General features: G+C 37.2%; 2 protein-coding genes across 2 annotated transcripts in view; one reads left to right on the forward strand and one right to left on the reverse strand.

Annotated features, from left to right (window-relative positions):
- Positions 1–288: 288 nt before the first annotated feature.
- On the forward strand, positions 289–3,551 carry gpr160 (G protein-coupled receptor 160). Its single transcript, XM_020929137.2, has 3 exons — positions 289–379; positions 1,163–1,290; positions 2,614–3,551. Exon 3 carries the CDS (start codon positions 2,652–2,654, stop codon positions 3,549–3,551), a length of 900 nt encoding a protein of 299 aa, XP_020784796.1. The 5' UTR covers positions 289–379; positions 1,163–1,290; positions 2,614–2,651.
- Positions 3,552–6,589: 3,038 nt separating this feature from the next.
- Positions 6,590–18,441, reverse strand: part of skila (SKI-like proto-oncogene a) — a 57,012-nt gene continuing 45,160 nt past the window's right edge. The window contains exons 6-8 of the mRNA XM_055151498.1: positions 16,052–16,401; positions 14,633–14,863; positions 6,590–13,027 (exon numbers count right to left, since the gene is read on the reverse strand). Of these exons, the coding sequence (XP_055007473.1) occupies positions 12,776–13,027; positions 14,633–14,863; positions 16,052–16,401 (833 nt within the window). The 3' untranslated portion in view covers positions 6,590–12,775. The remainder of the gene's footprint in view (positions 13,028–14,632; positions 14,864–16,051; positions 16,402–18,441) is intronic.

Raw genomic sequence — 18,441 nt, forward strand, 5'->3', positions numbered from 1 at the left:
TATAATAATTTCTTATCTCAAGTCTATCCATTGCAGTCTGTTAGGTTTATTTAACGATTAGTTTCTAGTCGTAAATATATATATATATATATATATATATATATATATATATATATATATATATATATATATATATATATATATATATATATATATATATATATATATACAAAATTTTTTACAAATTTTGCATTTTCGTGTATGTTCTGAAAGAGTCTCTTTTTTACAATACAGTTTGTTGCCCCAAGTCAGACCCAGCCCAGGTGGACCATATCGCCTCAGGTCGAACTGTGATCATGTTTGGAATGGTTTGGAATGGTAATAACCCACAAACTGAAGTGAGGACGTTTCCGTTGACTAAACAAGAAATAAGACAGAGGTAAGTTACACTTTCATTTTGCAGTGTCACCTTATGAGAGATTGTCCAGTTTTAGGCCTATTCTGTGCCGTGGTAAGTAGGCTATGGTATGCAAAGTTATTAGGGATTTTTCTCCAGTGAACAAGCTGGTGTTCAGTCTTAAACTCCTCTTTCCAGCTCTTCTCAGAATTTACTAATCATTTGGATCACTATACTTTTTCTTCTTAAGATGGTAATACTGTATTAATTAGTCATATTCATTTTACGTAGCTTATGGCAAAACTTCTACTTCAGTAATATTTTTACTTATCCACCTTTTTAAACAATTAGCCAAAAAAATATATATTATTTTAACGGTAGCCTACTTTTTGGTGAAGAGTCCGCCACCTGCTAGTCTATGTTATTCCTTTGCCTGGAATGTTTCCCAGAACGTGGGAATGTTTCATAAATTTTATTTAAGGTGTGTTAATTGCTAAACATACCCTGAAAAAGGCATCTTTATCTATCACTTCTTCTCAGACTGTGGACTTAACTGGTGGTGTCACCTGCTTGTGTCTTTTGGTAATAGATGTTAAAGGCCATACTGTGAGACATTTTGGGGAAATCAATAGCATGGACCCGTAATCATAAAATTTACATAATCTTGAGTTTTGATCACTAACTGCATATGCTCTTAAAGAAATATAAGTAAGAAGTGTACTGGTTGTGTAGTCTATATGTCACAGCCACTCTTGACATGTCCATTTGTTTGAGGGCTTTAAGGTTTGATTTGCATGTAAATGATTGACAAATTTCATTGTTCAGGTCTGGGCTTCACTTCCTTTGTGTAAACCACGCCTTTAAACAAAGTCAGTTGGAGGATATAAACCACACTGCTTATTTCACCGCAAGATCAACCAAAACATCACCTCTTTAATGTTGTTCACGCACAGGTAAGATAGATTCATTTGAAAATGAGTTAAGCAGGGAGAGGGTAGCTAAAAATAATACCCTACTTGGATATTCTGACTTAAACCAATCGAAAAACGTTAATTTGGTCTTCTTTTATACGTTAGAAAGTAGGGTTTTTACAATAGAGTAGGAGATGTATTTACTGAAGCGTATAACTGCCTGGGACACTTCTGAAGATGACTTGTAGTTCGTATACTTGGTGGAAATACCTTATTGACATGTACTTGATAACAGTTTGAATAGTGTCTGAATTAGCAGCGAAAATGTAATGTCTGATTTTAATGAAACTACTGGCAAAATACAATTTACATTTTAAAAAAGAAATCTTTTATTCATCATCATGTCATGTAATTTGACAGAAGAATTTAAATAGTTATCTATGACAATTAATTTAGATCCAAATGTTTACAATAAATAGTAAATGTGTTAATGGATTTCTTTATGTACCTTTTTGTATTTCAGTACTAACAAAACGCTGTGCAGATTATAGATGTCAATAGATTATAGATTTCAACAAACACATTTGAAAAATACTCAAAGACAGCAGAGCATCAACCCCTAATTACCGAATCACCCATATGGAAATGTTAGACTGAACAGGGCTCCAAACACTATTAAACTAAACCAAGTAAACCAGGAATATAACAGGTCTAAAACAAGTCTAAACAAGTCTAAAACAGGTTTGAGTATGATTAATATCACTGTAATTATTAGGCCTGCCCACATACTTTAATGTGGGCAGGCCTAATAATTAAGTAAGTAAGTATTTAGGTGTTTGTAGATATTTTTCCAAAGTCACTTAAAAAATTTTAAAATAATGTCAAGTTTGTGGAGTTAGGTTCAACATTTGTGAATCATAAATTTGGATATTTCTTTTCAAAAAACAATTAATCCCATAAAATTGGCTCTTTAAGCCATGTTAGAATGCTGTTAAATACTCAAAAAACCCAAACTGTGTTTTGTTTCATTCATGCATGTTTGAGTAATCCTGGTATATCTCCAAAGCTGCTCTTTTCCACCTAGTGATGTTATAAATCCATAGTTTTCAAGTTAACAGCCACCTTTTACCAGTGGAGCACTTTCTGTATTACCACATGACATCAAAAGGTGGAACAGAGTGTTTCTGTTTGAGAAAAGCCTAAATATGCTGGTTTGTGTGTTCAGCATGTGTGAATGAAACAAAGCTCCAGGTATGTTTTTGTTGAAGAAACCACATTATAACATCATCATGATTACAAAATATTTTTATATATTATAACTGTGTTGTTACAGAAAAGTTAAATGTTGTTTCATTGATTTCCCAGATTCTCCAGCATGCCGGTCATCCTCGGGTAGGTCCCAAATGGACATGAGTATTCCCATCCCCTCCGTGCTCTTTGGACTGGGGGGGAAATGCGTCCTGAATTGGGCTCTGGTCTTCTTCCAAAAGAATCACATCTTGAGGAGTTTTCTTTGCATTTTTAGCCTCTCCGTGTCTGTTGTAGACACCATTTTAACTCTTTTTGTAACTGTCATACACCTACTTCAAGACTTCAGTGTCCTGAGCTGGAGACTGACCCAGTACCACGTGTGCTTGCTGGTTCAAGTCCTTGGATACATCTACAGCGCTCAGCATTTTTTCATCCTTGTTTTGACATTATTAGAAAATCTCTATGTAGTTTTGAGAAGATCGCAAAACGTCATGTGGACGCCAACGTGGATATTTCATTTATTTTTAACACTAATAGTTTGGCTTTGCTCTACGTTATATGTTTTCAAGGTTTCAAACATCTACCCTTTTTTGGAAGATGCAGCCCCTTTTCAAACTAATAATTGTTGGGTATCAAGTTCATCTGTCATATCTGAAGTTGCAACTTTTGTATTTTATTTACTTATTTGCTTCATAGTGTGGCATTCACTTAAACATGGCATACAACATAGTAAAAATCTAAACTCTCTCATAACTATTAAACCCCAGATTCTGACAAGGTTGAGCTTTATTTCCAAAGTTGTGTGGATATTTTTGGGCACGTGGTCACTTTTCCTAATATTCTTAGTCCTCCATGTAGTTTTGCTAGTGGAGATGCCATCGTACCTGGGTCTGAATTGCGCCTGGTTTTGCTTCATAAACAGTCTTTTAATAGCACTGGCGTTATGTATAGTTTATCCAAGCTCTGAGTTAGCGCAGGGCTTGGCAGCAGTTCCTCCTGATAGCTTCTGCAAGTGGAAGAGAAGGTTCAGATCCAGAACAGACATAGCATAACCAAACTAGAAAGAAAAAACATTTGGCAAGCAAATGTTTACTTGTCAGATGTTTACATATGTTTAAATAAAGGAAGTACTCCTGCATTTTAGTTTTCAACTGTGATACGTAGCTATAAGGGATATACAAATATATAGAAGGTCAATAATACTATATTTCTTAATGTATATTGATGTTTAAAGGTCCTATATTACACAAAATGTAAGCTTTAAGCCATGCTAGAATGTTGAAAATCAAAAATATACTATAAAAATGCAGGGTTTGATAAGAAAACAGCGAAATATAGCCCCTTAAATGGTTTTACTATCCTGCCTTGATAATACCTTTTCTAAATGAACCACACTGTAGAAAAACATGAGGTGCAATAATAGACATTTAGTTATTACTTGATGTACTTTTGCTCAAATGTTAACAGGCAATAAAACAAATTCCCCACTAGTACAGGTAAATTTTAAAGATTCATGCTGACCCTGGAATATTTCACAGTATGGCATTTAAAAGGGGGTAAAAATATATATAATGCCATACTGTGGAACATCACAGCAATAAGAATTATAAGGTGACCCTCCAGGAAAGTTATTGGTCAACATTTAATTTCAGTCATTTATTGAAAACTAAGTTGATACAGTGATTATTGTGACGGCATATACTATAGATAGAACAGCTCAAGAACCATTTAAGGCAGTTTTTTGTTGAATTAAAACTTTTCCATTCCTAATATTTCTACAATGCCTTAAAATATTTCAACTAAGCTAATTTTTGCACTGAGAAAACATTAAAACTTTGTTCCTGTTCCTGTTTTGTTTCATGGGGAAAGGCCCCTTCATTACAGGTATTAGTAGTCATGAGTCTGGCAAAAACACTAAAAAAAACAGGAAGACGTGCAGACTTTTATAGAGTCCAAATGCATTGAACTGCCTGTTGCATGTAGAAAGTTGCGGGAGGGCACATTTGCCACAGTTATATTAGCTTTGTCCTGGTCATCTAAAAATGTTCTTACATACTGTAGCTTTTTGGTTGCATTTTGGTACTTTGTCCACAACCATTTCATTTAATATATTTGTTATAATGTTACAGTTTTAATAATTTAATAATTGTTGTTTTCTATTTTTCAGAAAAATGTAATACTGAATAGAATAAACTACAATTTTCTAATAACTACACTATTAATGAATGAATGACTATTTAGTTACTAAGTCTGAATCATTCTTAATTAACTATTTGTTAATCATAATTTCTTTGTTTGTGGTTTATTGAGGATTATTAAGGTTATATAAAGTCATACCATTGTTAATAACATTTTAAGCTTTTGTTTTGTACCAATAAAGTTTCAGTCCAGAAAACATAACTTTTTTCTGATTATGCAAAGTGAAACAGCTATGACCTGGTTTGATCTTGGTTAGATGACTGTACAAGCCTGTACTTTTTCCTTCAACCTTATCATATAAAGATATAAAGATAAATACTCCAACCACAATTCAACATGGCCACTATAATGAATTTTTTAGTGGTAGTTTTTTCCCTCCAGACAGCAAAGTATTGTAACCATTTTGATGAAAGATCCAGCACTATTTTTTGAGACAACTGGTTAAAACAGATTATTTTAAACATCCTGTATTACAGAAAATTGACTCTTATGAGCTTTAAGCATTTGAGCCTTGTAGTGGTATTTTTCAAGTTATTTGAGATTTTTATGTTTATTAAGGACATCACAATCGCATCAGGCAAGCCAGATGTGTTGCTTTGAGCGTTTTAGCACAAGCATTAGTTTTCAACACTTGTCCATATAAAAAAATGTAAACTGCATAAAAACAGACAATACAAGACACATAATTTACATAGAGATAAAATAAATACAGTACATTTCCAATGAGTGCATTTTTGATTGGAAACATACAATAATTTTACTTTAAATTTGTTATTATTGGTTTCCTATTTTAAATCATCTGGTAAACAGTTCAACAGTCTGGCCCCTTTAGCAGAGAAAGAGACTGACCAAGAGTCGACCTGAACATAGGAACAACGCATTTACCACTAGTAACTCCTCTTGTGTTTGCTCTGTGTCTACATTTTACGGTCCTGGCAAATTCTGAATACAGTGGTGTATCACAGTTAAGACACTTACAAAGGAATTTAAGATTATTAAAATTGGTAACATTTTCAAAGTTAAAAAGGTTATATTTCTGGTGCCAGTGTCCGGGCTTTTTGTCAAGGACCTTAAGGGTCAGTTTGTAAAATGAACAGAGCAGTTTCAGTATGATTGAGGAAGCCTGCAACCATAAGGTGATACAATAAGATAAATGAGAGCAGATCATTGTGTTCATGAATAGTTTGGAAGTGTGGAGTGTTTGATCTTTACGCATGAAAGGAAAGCATTTGAGACTAGTTTTAATCTTTTAAGTATTTTGTGGGACAGATAAATTTTAGATTTTCATCCAGAATGAGGCCAAGGTGTTTAACTTCACTGACTGTTTGAATTTTCTCATTGTGGATAGTCACCTCAAAGTCAGTTTTAAAATGTTTACCTTTTACCTTTTGTTAAGTAGATGGGCAAATACAGGGCTGAAATTTTCCAAATGACTAGTGAGGGTGAGGATAGTTTCACTTAAGTTCAGATTCTGAACATTCTTCTATCACAGATGCAAACATGTACTTTGCTAATCACTTAATTATAGCATCATATTTAAAGGTCCCATATTACACAAAAGCTTTTCAGTTTTAAGCCATGTTACACTGTTACCTCATCAAAAACATACCCAGAGTTGTGTTTTGTTTCATTTAAACATTTGAATAATCCTGCTTTATTAGTCTGTGTACATCTCTAAAGCTCAAAATGCTCTGTTCCAGCTTGTGATGCCATAACACAATATATCTTACAATAATAATATTAGTCGTTGTAGTCCTTTCCTTTTTTAGTTTACCATAGCTCAACTCACCTATTTAAGTTTAATGTTATTTTTATATCTTAAGCCTTTAAACCTATTCAAATTTTAAGAGTCTTGCAATTGAAATGAAGAAAATGACGAGCCACACACAAGTAATTTTGACACTACAGAAGTTTACTTGAATTTGATCCAAGTTCATTGTCTCTATACAGGGTTTTTTATTTACAAGATCTGAAATCGGGGAGAGGGGAGGCGAGAAGAATAACATAAAAACGAACAAACAAACACTAGTTTTACAACTGAGGTATTAGCTAAAAGCATTTACAAGTTTGTCATTTTTACTGGTAAATATGACTGATGAGAAACACTTAGAGACGCAGTGTATTCTGCTTTTTAAAAAACATCTTTTCCATATCACAACATGAGGTAGGAGAACAGTGTCTCGATTTCATGCAAGAACAAAAGTCTCGTATAATTCGAAGTATTGGCAACGTACTATGCAAATAGTCACATAAGGACCCTGCAAAATGTCTTATTTAACAGCATAAGGGGAGTCAATGGAGATTTCCTCTTTATCTAAATGTATTAAAAATGATGTACCTAATATTAGTAAGGAAGCATTGATTACTTATTTTGACCTCTACCACATTGGCTTATTAAGATTGCTTCAGGATTTGACAACAGCGTATAGCACCCTTAAAAAAGTCCACCTTAAATTTGATTAAGGAAGCAATGGCTAGGTATTCCCCAAATGCAAAGGGATATCGCATTACAAGCATTGGTTTACAACTGGTGGAATTGAGCACAAAAGTTGGAAGAAAAAATCTGCAAAATTACAATGTTTTGATTTATTACGCAGTTTGATTAGGTTAAAATGGAGTTGTAAATATATAAAATTATAAAACTCAATGTGATCATGTATTATCATCCACGAGTTAAAAACCAAAGCCTTTACTGTCCAATATGGTAAAGCTTGAACAGTGCCCTCTAGTGTACGAGATGCAAATAACGCTGCATGCCAAATATTACATTATGGATAGAGGTAATTAAGTTAATACTGATTATCTTTTGAGTGCATATAGTGAGATTCAGAAAACACAAGACTGCAGCTACAGTAATAGTAATAGTCTTTCCCTTTGAATAGCTGCTTTGAGTCTGTCAAAATGTATAAGACAAATATTCTTCAATCTTATAGGCTACATCAAAATCCATCAGAATGAAAACTTACACATCAATGCTGACTCATGCACTTTCGCCATTTCGCTTGTGCGTTAAGTGGGACATTATTTATTTTACAAGAGATCTGCAAAGAGAGTGGCCCTCGTGAGACAAAAATGGGGGATTAGCAAAACATGCAAAAACGTTTTTTCGTTAAATATTTTCTCTCTTCTTTCCCAAATGCATTTTCTTAAACAAATGTCTTAACAAAAGCTTACATTACACATGAATCAGTCCACCATGAAATGATAAGTTTAAAATGGGGGAAGTGTGTAACAAAGCAATATAATATATCTTCCTATTTTTGTATTTCGTCCTGTGTCTTAAACCATGCTTTTTCTGTCACTCCCCGGTTCATTCACGCAAGTCATTTCTGCAAGTAGAAACAAAACAAAACAGCCTCATAGTTTGAAGCCTTAACCTGGTCCAAATTAATTAACCTTTTTAAGATTAACAGTTAATATATTAATAATGACTACTGTATTTACAAAGTGAATATAAATCTTTAGTTTATACGTTAAATATTTTTCTTTCATAACTTTTCAACCATAGAGCGTACATTTGTGGTAGTTTTCGAGTCCACTAGCTTTCCTCCTTAGCCTGGTCTTCCTAAAATGGTAAAGGGAAGTAGAAGTAATGCATCAGTGTTGTAGGATGGAGCACAGTGGAATGTCTTTTCAGTTGCATTTTCTTAGAGCAGATGCATAAAAAACTTTAAGCTAAGGCCCTGTCCCTGTCTATCTCTCTCTTTTGAAAACAATTATTTACACACATTTGAAATCAGGGATCTCCTTAGTGGCAATAGAAAGAAAGCGCTTCTTTGTCTGGCAACTGGCGCGGTTAAAAGCCCTCTCCTCTCTCTTCATTTGGCGGAACAACACGGATCAGCAATTAGCAAAGAGGGATTGATTTTAGGGTTGCACAGTATATGGTACAATAGAAAATATTCCCATTATAGGCACCATTTTGAGTACCATTCAGAAGATATTATACTTAGATCTGCTAACCTAATTTTATCTTTTTCCTCACTTTGAAACCACAAGATTAGAATGGAAATAACTTCAAGGATAGGGAATAGTTCTTTTACTTTGTATTGATCAATCATTGTTTCATTCCTGCCATTTGGAATAGATAATAAATTGATTGATTGGTCCAATGAGGTTCATTCGGTCTTCTGATATTATGTTATTAGGTTGTTTTTTCAGACCAAGAGTTTGTTTTTAATACCTGACAGTTTCGACTGCCCACTAGTGGTCTTCCTCAGAGTGGTCACGTGATGTTACTATGACGTGTCCAGCCAGCTGATTTATACAGGTGTTGGTGCTGTCTTTCTACTGGTAGAGGGAGGATGACAGCGCCATCTGCACTCCGACCTCCTCAGGACAGTATCCCTTAGTTTGTGAGTAAAAAAGCCCCCTCATCCCGGTTTATAGTCACGTTCAGTATACGAAACAAGGAACACAGAAGAGAATGCGAGGAAACAGTGAAGGCGAACCATGAGCAACAAAACACAATGCAGAACAGGAACAACTCAAATTGTCCACTTCTGACTACTGTGAAAGACAGAACCACATTCTGGACTGGGACGGAGCAAACATCTTTGGGACAGAGGAAAACAAACACCGTCGCTGGATTAAAGAGGCAATCGAATTATGGAATTGTGCCCACAGAACGATAAACCAGGATGAGGGGGCTTTTTCACTCTCACACACCTGAGTTTTACTCTCACTGTCCTGAGGAAGTCGAACTGCAGATAGCGCTGTCGTCCTGCCTCCACCGGTAGAAAGACAGCGCCAAAACCTGTATAAATCAGCTGACCAGACACGTCAAAGCAACATCACGTGACCACACTGAGGAAGACTGCAGGTAGCAGTCGAAACCGTCAGGAATGAAAACAAACTCTTGGTCTAAAAAAAGAACACAATAACATAAAATAAACTGATTGATTGTTCACTAATAACATGAAGAACTTCCTTCAATTTGGTATTCTTACTGGCTGAGTAGAACTGATATGCTTATTTCAAGTTTGAATATATATACCCAAACACATACAGTTTCATACAGTATTTGGGTTATTACATTGTTAAACCAAAACATATAAAATATCGTCAATCATTCACAGATGGCATCAAAATTCAAAAGCATTTAGGCTACAAGATGACACCAACAGCGAACAACTAGTCCCAGCCTGATCCTATGTTTTCCTCCCTTTGTACTGGCTCTCCCGTACAGTGCATGCCATCGCCTCATAGCCTTACAATAACAACAACAGTGTGCCCCCATTCTGACAGCCCGGGACAAAGCGGGGGGAAAAAAATGGCCTCTCCGTGGTACCCCTCGCGTCCGGGCCACCCACCCAGCCCCCCAAACGCACCCCTCAAATCCTCTTCCTCCTCTGGCCGTCCCTCGCTGTTTGTTCGTTCATGCAGATTAAGCAGCATGTAAGATAGCGATGAGGCCAGGATAACTGTAACCGCATTGAGTCGCAACCTACTTTCCTCAAAAGACAAATAAGGCGGGACAATGGTGTAAGGTGATACGGAAAAACCTAGAAAGTGTCAAAAAGTGGGTCTAAAGTTTTTTTGCGAGGATTTGTGGCTGCAGTGTTGTATTTCTGTACCTGATTAACCCTGATCCTTTGAGAATATAACAGCGAAATGAGGTCCTAGTTGGTCCTGATCTAGTTTAGATTTGGGTTAGATCTTGTTTAGCACCAGTTTTGTCCTGGTTTAGTGCTTACTTTATCCTGATATACTTCTGACTTAGCTAAGTTGCCTTGTTATTCACGGGCCTCAGCTTCCAGTGACATTTTGAAGACTTTTTCCCCCATTCAAAACATCATCATATTTTGTCTTAAACTATTAATCGCTATGGCAACAGTCCTCATTTTTTGTCATTCTGAAACTTATAGATAGACCTAATTTAGGACTGATTTACTCCAGACCGAGTCCTGGTTTAGTCTAGCCCCATTTAGTCCTGGTCTAGTCTACCTAATGCGTTTTCCCTTCTGATTCGTTATCCACTTTTACCATTTACTGTACAGAAAGGCATCAATAAAGCTAAGAAAAAAACGTATTGACTTGTAAACCCGCTAACTAGTTTTGATGCCCCTGTTTTGTCCCGTCAATAATAGTGCAATGTGCAGTCATGTAACTATGTACTATGGCTCTTCGTCTTCTTGGAAAAGTGACCCCAGCCGAGACCCTCCCCCCAAAGTCCAGACACATTCCTTTAAAGGGGCGACTGTGCAGGCCAAGTTTAAGGCTTCCTTACACCGACGGGACCTAATGAGAGCACAGGGCTTTCTGTCTAGACCAAAAGTGAAAAAATAACTCCTGTAAACTAAGTAGACTTGCAGTAGATAAAGATAAGAATATATGTGCAATGGTTTGTTGATATATAGGGCTGCATTAAGATAGAAAAACACTTACTAATTATTATTTAAATATTAATGTTAGATAGAATTACTTTTATTGCAATAATGTTTAAGTTTTTGTGGCTGCAAAAGCCTAAACGATGAGAGAAAATGTACAAAATTTGAAATAAATACACTTTTTTGGACTGGGATCACATCTTAGTGCTAATTTCATCATGGCATCTTCACAGCGTTTTTGAATTTCAGAAATAAAATCGCACTGTCGTCATGGCAATTAACAATTCAAACACATTATGCAATCTTGTTGAATGGCAAAAAGAGATCAAAATGTCAAGTGTAGTTAAACAGGGAGCTGAAACCCATGAATATATAGTAGTTAGTAGTTACCAAAATATATTGTGCAACCATAAATGACAGCTGTAGTATATTGATTGTGTGTGATTCTTTTGTCAATTACAGATGTTGTCAATTGAACCAAGAGAGAGGAGGAGACCGAAGCTAACTCTGACCAGACAGTTTTGCAATAGCTACCATGGGGAAAAACTCAACACACTTCAAGTTCATCGTCACTATTGGCATATATTCATGAGGTCTTATGACAATTGCAAAAGTTATTTATACAGTTAAGGTCTATTATGTCCTCTATAATAGATTTTCTACTATTTCTCTCTGTGTTTTTAGTAGCTGGTGTTTTGAGATTCCACAAATGGGGCACACAGTTGGCATCTTCAGAATGTCCATAGATATATATATTTAATCCACCATTTGCTGTGCCAGGTAGTAGCAGAACTTGAATTCGGCAAAAGTCTTGTGAGCTTAAAATGTCCAAAAGTTCGTAAGCTCCAAAAAGTGAATAGAAAGGTGATAGTTGGGGGGGTTGTATGATAAGGGTAGAATTGGTCACGATTTCGGACCAGATTCCTGTCTTCAAAGCAGCAGCAGCAGCAGTCAGTTCAGATAAAAACTATAAATAAAAGCAAAAAAAAAAGAAAAAAACATACATGCCCAAAAATATTTAAATACTGTTATAGTAATAGGAGCAAATGATGGGTAATAATAATAAAAAACACAATTTTTAAGTGTGGTTAAATAACAAAAGAATAGTCAGTCCTACATTGAAATAAAAAGGAGGCGAGGAGGTTGGGGGCAGACTGTTTTGGCGGGAAACTGGTGACAGGGGGCCTCTTGTGGGGTGGTACAGTTAAGCCCAAAATTATTCACACTCTGCTCAAACAGTTGATGCATCCATTCTGCCAGCAAAGAGGCAAGAAACAAATGAAAAATACAAATCTTCAAGATTAGAAAGAGTTGTAAATTGTCCATGTTTTGTCTGAAGCCCTTATGGTCCATTTTAGATGTGTTTTTGATACAAACTGTAAGATTTTCACACATTTCCAAGTGGATTTCATGTACCATTTTGCATAGATTTATCTTTTTCATGGTATTTCTTGTCATTTAAGTTGCACGTTAAATGCACGTTAAATATGGATTCTGGTTTCTTATATATTTTTATATGTCACGTTGTTTTGGTATCATCTTGTGGCATAATTATGTGAAGTTAAATGTCTCTGTACTCTTGTAGAATGTAATAAAATATAACTTTTTTGTGTATTTCTAAAAAAAATTAAAAATAAAAAAATATAAAAAATTAAATAATATTTTTTTTAGCTGTAAAAACCAGAGTATGAATAAACTTGGGCTTTTCTGTATGTGTTTGGGTCAGTTTTTTGGAAAGGTGGGGGGGATTACTTGTGGTGCTCTGATAGGGAGGAGGACGAGGTGGTGGGGGACAGGGAGTTAGGAGGTCCCGTGGAGGGGGTGAGCGGAGGGGAAGGGCTGCCCCCCAGAGCCGGGTTGGAGCTTTGGGTCATCTGTTGCTTGAGTTGGCTGATTGTGCGCTCCAGTTTCTCGCGGGCTTCTCTCTCTCTGCGCAACTCATCCTGCAACTCCTGTCTGTCTGCCTCTGCACGCTCCAGACGCTGACGCAACTCGGATAACTGGAGAGAGAGAGAGAAAGAGGAAAGAGGGAGGGAGAAGACAGAAGGTCAATACAACAAGTCTAAGGGTAATGTCTGACATGTCAAGCACAGCGGTAAATGGTAAAAGCCTTGGACTAGGTCTCTGTTTGTACTTGTGTTGTCATAGGAATGCTTAGGGAGCACATGTTAATAGATCACCAACAGTAAGGAATAATATGTGCTTAATTATGGCTTAATGATGAATGATTTCTTGTCTTTTCTTGTCTTGGCCATGTTTTACAAGCAAAAGCTCTTAAAACTATTATGTATCTCGATGTATCTGACTCAAACTACACAAGTCACAAGTACTAGGAAACTATATATTCATAAAATTTAAACTTGTGAATAATGAGTTTGCCTTTTACATATAAATAACACAAAATACCAAATCTTCAGCTAACTTTCTTACTTTTTGCTGTTGTCCCTTATACTAATAAATCATCATAATCTAAGAAACACACAATTTGGTCTAAGACTAAAACTCGGCCAACTCTCTCTGTACTACACAAAACAGTACACATGTTTAACCAATCTGTACTTACAACTGTGATTAGATTTGACAAATAATCTTAATCGGAATAGATAATCAGAACAAAACAAAACTTCACTGCCTACTTCCAAAGATAAACCGTCATAAGATTGTAAGATTTGGTGCTCCAAGTCAAAACAAGATTAGGCAAACAAAAATGTAACTAATGTAGACACAATTGCAAGTTGCCGTCCTGTCGAATATTGAAAAATTGCAGTTTAATAGCTAATCGTGGGTTGCAGCATCCTGTTGCCAATGCCACTTTGGAAAAGGCATCATATTTTTTATACTATTTTACTATGGCAACAGTCCTTCGCTATCATCTTTCTGAAACCCATGAAAAGCACTGCACCTTATATAGATTTGCATTCATGTTAAATAAGTGGTACTTGTAAAAGTAGTGGGAACATATGTCTGCTCTATATTGGCGGCACATGGCTTGTATGATGTTTAATGCCAAGAAGGATGTGTTAGGAGGAGGCTAATTACACTCTGTGGGGGAGCTCAGTAGTCCAGCTCTCAAGCCAAAATAACACAACATCAAAGTAGGCTACACCAAACATTCTCAAGCTGTGGTCCTGGTTTAGAGCTGGTGGTAGCAGGTTTTGGAGTACGATTTTGTTTTGACTCTGAATCAAATCTTTTTGTCGCTTTTGTATTGGCTTTATCATTGTTTGGTCATATCTTTTCTGTGTCTGCATTGAAGTAGACCAGGGTTATTCTTAATTTAGACTCACTCAGTGTAATTACTAAGGAAAATTGCACATTACATTTAAGTTTGGAGAACTTAGAGAGCATTATGATCTTGTACATTGGTCTGAATGTTGTTGTGTGGGTTTTGTCTCTCTTTCTTTGTCCTTTTTCTGTACTGTAATGTACTGTGTTGATACATCTCATACAATACCAGTTGTTTCTTTAACAATATCACATGGTATTATTCTAGCTCTGATATAAGTATTAAAAACAATTCAGTATTCACTGAGTCCAGCAGTGAGGCTAGTACCCATCAGATTTTGATTTTGAACCCACATCCTCTCCAGTGCTTGTCCCCGTACCTGTGCGGTGTAGTGTGCCTCTTGCTGCCTCTGTGCTCCAGGCTCACACGCACAGCCCTGTTGCCTGAGCTGCTCCAGTCTGCTCTCCAACTCGTGCTGCTCGTGTCTGGCCTGGGACAGCTGCCTCGCCTGCTCACTGTGCACCGCCTGCAGCTCCGACCGCAGCTCCCTCTGCTCCGCGCTCAGCTCACGGAGACGAGCAGCCTCTCCTCCACGCAGGGCCTCCAACTCCTGCAAACACAGATACAGTTAGGGATGGATAAATATGATGAAATATAAGCAAGAACACAAGCCATCAAGGATAAACTACAATTAGCAACGCCTGATATGGGGGACTAAATACAATATGATGAAACTCCTACACACACGGAGGAGGTGTTAAAGAACTCCAAATAGGACACAATTTTATATTTTTTATGTTACTTAAGTTGTAATGTTAGTTTACTACTGGGAAATTATTACATTGATAGAAGGTAGTAACTTGAATAAACATAGAGGTTCCCATGGTGGAATATAGTCATTTTCACAAAGGTAAGATTTGTATTAATAGGGTAATTCAGTGAAAATATCAGTGCATTCACTAAAGCTAAGATTCACAAGGGGAATGTTTGGGCTTGGAAGTAGTTGTCATAGTACTTGTAAAAGCAGTAAAAGAAGCCTTGGCTGAAAATTTGATAGCAGAAACATACTTTGTCATTTTAGTCATTATACACATTTGTATGGGCAGTTGTGTAGAATTAGTAGCTGCAGCAGTAATGAGTATTTTCATGAAATCAACAAGCTTTTTGCTAGCCTAATTCATCAGCCGTTTTCACTTCGTGGAAACCGTCCGACGTCGCAGCGTTAGAATCCGTTCGCTCGACGGTAGGCGGGTACTTTTTTATTTAACCAATTGCTGCTATTTTGTCGTGGCGTATGTAAAGTGCTGCTAATGGGGCTAACTGGTATAATAAGCTTTTCCCAAATCCTGTAGGAAGAAGAGCAAGAATGTCTTTCCCCTTGATAAAATTCACCAAACATTCTCTTTGTTCTGGCTTTAATTCCTTGATCTCAGGAATCGTTGCCAAAACAGAATATATGGCTCTTCGGTGATTGGCCGGGTTTTCTGAATTGTCTAGTGTATTCCGATTCCTGACCAAATCGCTGAAGAGAAATGAAATTGAGCGGAGGCACTAGGTGGCGCAAGCCTGGCTAGTTTTTGTACCAACTATGTAGAGAAGTTCATGACTGAAGATAACTGTCCAAGGCTCGTACAATCATAGAGTAATTTTAATTTTGTTCCATTCCCATACTCAGTTTCAGGATAATTTTTTTATCTTGTCGTAGAATCAACATCAGATTTACGTTCATGTCTAAGTTTACATTATTCTATAGTACACATTTGTATGTGCAGTTGTGTTACATTAGACTCTCCCTCACCATCTCCAGCTGCAGTTGCTTGTGCAGTGTAGCGTTGAGCTTCTCTTGCTGTCTGCTGTACATCTGCATGATCTCCACCACGATCCGGTCCTTGTCGTCTTCGGGACCCCCCACCGCGCCGCAGCTAGTCAAGTCTTTGGGCTCCGTTTGCTCCATGAGAGAGGGGGTGGAGGAGGAGGGGGGCGGAAGAGGAGGAGGAGGTGGTGGAGGGGGGCTGGCGCTGCGCTTCTTACAACTGCTGCTGGTCTCCATGGAAACTGCCTGGGCCTGGCGTTCCCGGTCGGCTGACAAAATCTGGGACTTGCACTCGTCGGGGGAGGCGGTCGAGACGGGAGGGGAGGCGTGGAGGTCTGAGGAGAAAGAGAGAGTTTAAGAGATGGTGATGGGAGATGGATGCAAAGATACACTCATTATTCAATTGTTTAGTATGTTATAGTTGTAGTTTTTGCTTCTTTTCACTCGTGTTTTCAGTAAATCACCCAAGCATGTTCCTAGTTTGTTATGTTTTGTTCGCCACCAATGGAAATAAAGCAGCAAAGAGAAAGAAAGGAAGGAAGTACGGAAAGAGTGAGAGAGAAAGACAGATAGAAGGGAGAGGAGTTGATGATGCTGAAAAAGAGGGAAAAGTAAGGGAGCAAAGTCTTGTCACAGTTTCAACTGACTTGATACTCAATACCAAGTTTGATACTACAATGATATTTAAAATAACACTTTTTGTAAAACACAAAATCATTGCAGTTTCCATATTATGTTCTAAAAAGGGCCCATCTACTGTATGTTATGTTGTTTTTTCCTCATCAAAAACATAACTGAATTTGTGTTTTGTGGAATTGCCAATCTCTACTGTACAAAAGGTGGAACAGAGCATTTTGAACTTTGGAAATGTAGACAGACAAAGGTTTATTCAAATATGTGTGAATGAAACAAAACAGAACTCCAGGCATGAGCTGGATGAAGAAACATTGTAACATGGCTAAAAGCTCACAAGAATCAATTTTGCGTTATATAGGACCTTTTATTTAACCTTTAGCCCTTTAATATTATCATTCTGTCTTATAATAGCCAAATATAGATCAACACGATTCAAAACCTATTCAGCAAAGTTCAAACGATGTCCCATTAATGTAGTTTCAATGTTAGTTTATCTGTTAGTATCAACAACAATCCTCTTCTCCTCTATAACTTCTGAGTTATAGAAGTTAAAGAGGAGAGAAGGGAGGAGAGAGGGAGAGATAGAGGAGAGAGGTGAGGAAAGAGAGGAGCAGGTGCGAAGACAGAAGACAAAAGAGGGAAGAAAGGGAAAAAGAGAGAGAGGTGAAGAGGTGAGGAGTTATTGAAGGTTATGAGTAGACACACAGAGAGATGGAATGCGCTCAGAGTTCTGATGTAAAACTACTAAAGTGCGAGCCAAGCTGTCGCCTACGCGCGCTGACACCCGCTCACGCTCGCACATCCTCGCTCTCCGGCTCCGCATGGCAACAGGCAGCCCACCCAGCACCCAGCACCGAGAAAGCTAACGTCGCCCACAAACCCTCCGCGTGCTGCAGACAGAAGAGACACAAGTGTGGGTGCTCGCTGCGTGGGCCCACCCTTTGTTCAAAAAACTCTGTTCCTCTGCTTTAAAGATGGAGGCAGATCAAACCACAAACTACTGTGTCACTCATGTGTGCGCTTAAACCTGGGAAATGTGGTAAAAATGTATCAGGATTTTCTGTATTGATCTGTATATGTTTTTATCCCTTTAAAAACTAATAATAAGTTTTCAGTATTCATTTTGTGTAAAGTGTAAACAAGACAAACTTGTAACACAAATTTTTTACCGCTCCACAGATCTGACCTGTAACTTGGTCCTTGCGGCGTCACCTGCCTGTCTCCATGGAGATAACCTAATAGATAATAACACCATACTGTGAAACACTTCTGACAAAACAATGACATCTCCATGAAGACAAACAGGTCAGTTGTCACCTCATTAAAAACACACCCAGTTGTGAGTTGTGTTTTGTTTCATTCACACATGTTTGTGTAGTCCTTTATTATTAGTCTGTCTGCCTGTACAAAGCTTAAAATGCTTTGTTCAACCTTGTGATGTCATGAAGTGGCAACCAAAGAACAACACAGCTATGCAAAAAACAAAAACATAACATAGTAAACAAAAAAATAACTATATGGGTAAGACACTGTAAAAATGTACCTGGTGGTTCAAAGGCTTTTTTACAGTTGATGAAAGAAATATCATCCAAAGCCACACAATCGAATCCTGTTTGACTGTGTTTAGTTAACAGATACATTTAACCTTTAATTCAGAGATGGGCAATTCCAGGAGTTTCTCTCTGTTTAAGAGAAGAACTCAGCCTAAATATGCAGGATTTGTGTTTAAAATGAGCGTG

Source organism: Boleophthalmus pectinirostris, unplaced genomic scaffold (genome assembly GCF_026225935.1).
Source record: "Boleophthalmus pectinirostris isolate CB_2022bp ecotype Guang Dong unplaced genomic scaffold, ASM2622593v1 HiC_scaffold_16, whole genome shotgun sequence".
Taxonomy (NCBI): domain Eukaryota; kingdom Metazoa; phylum Chordata; class Actinopteri; order Gobiiformes; family Gobiidae; genus Boleophthalmus; species Boleophthalmus pectinirostris.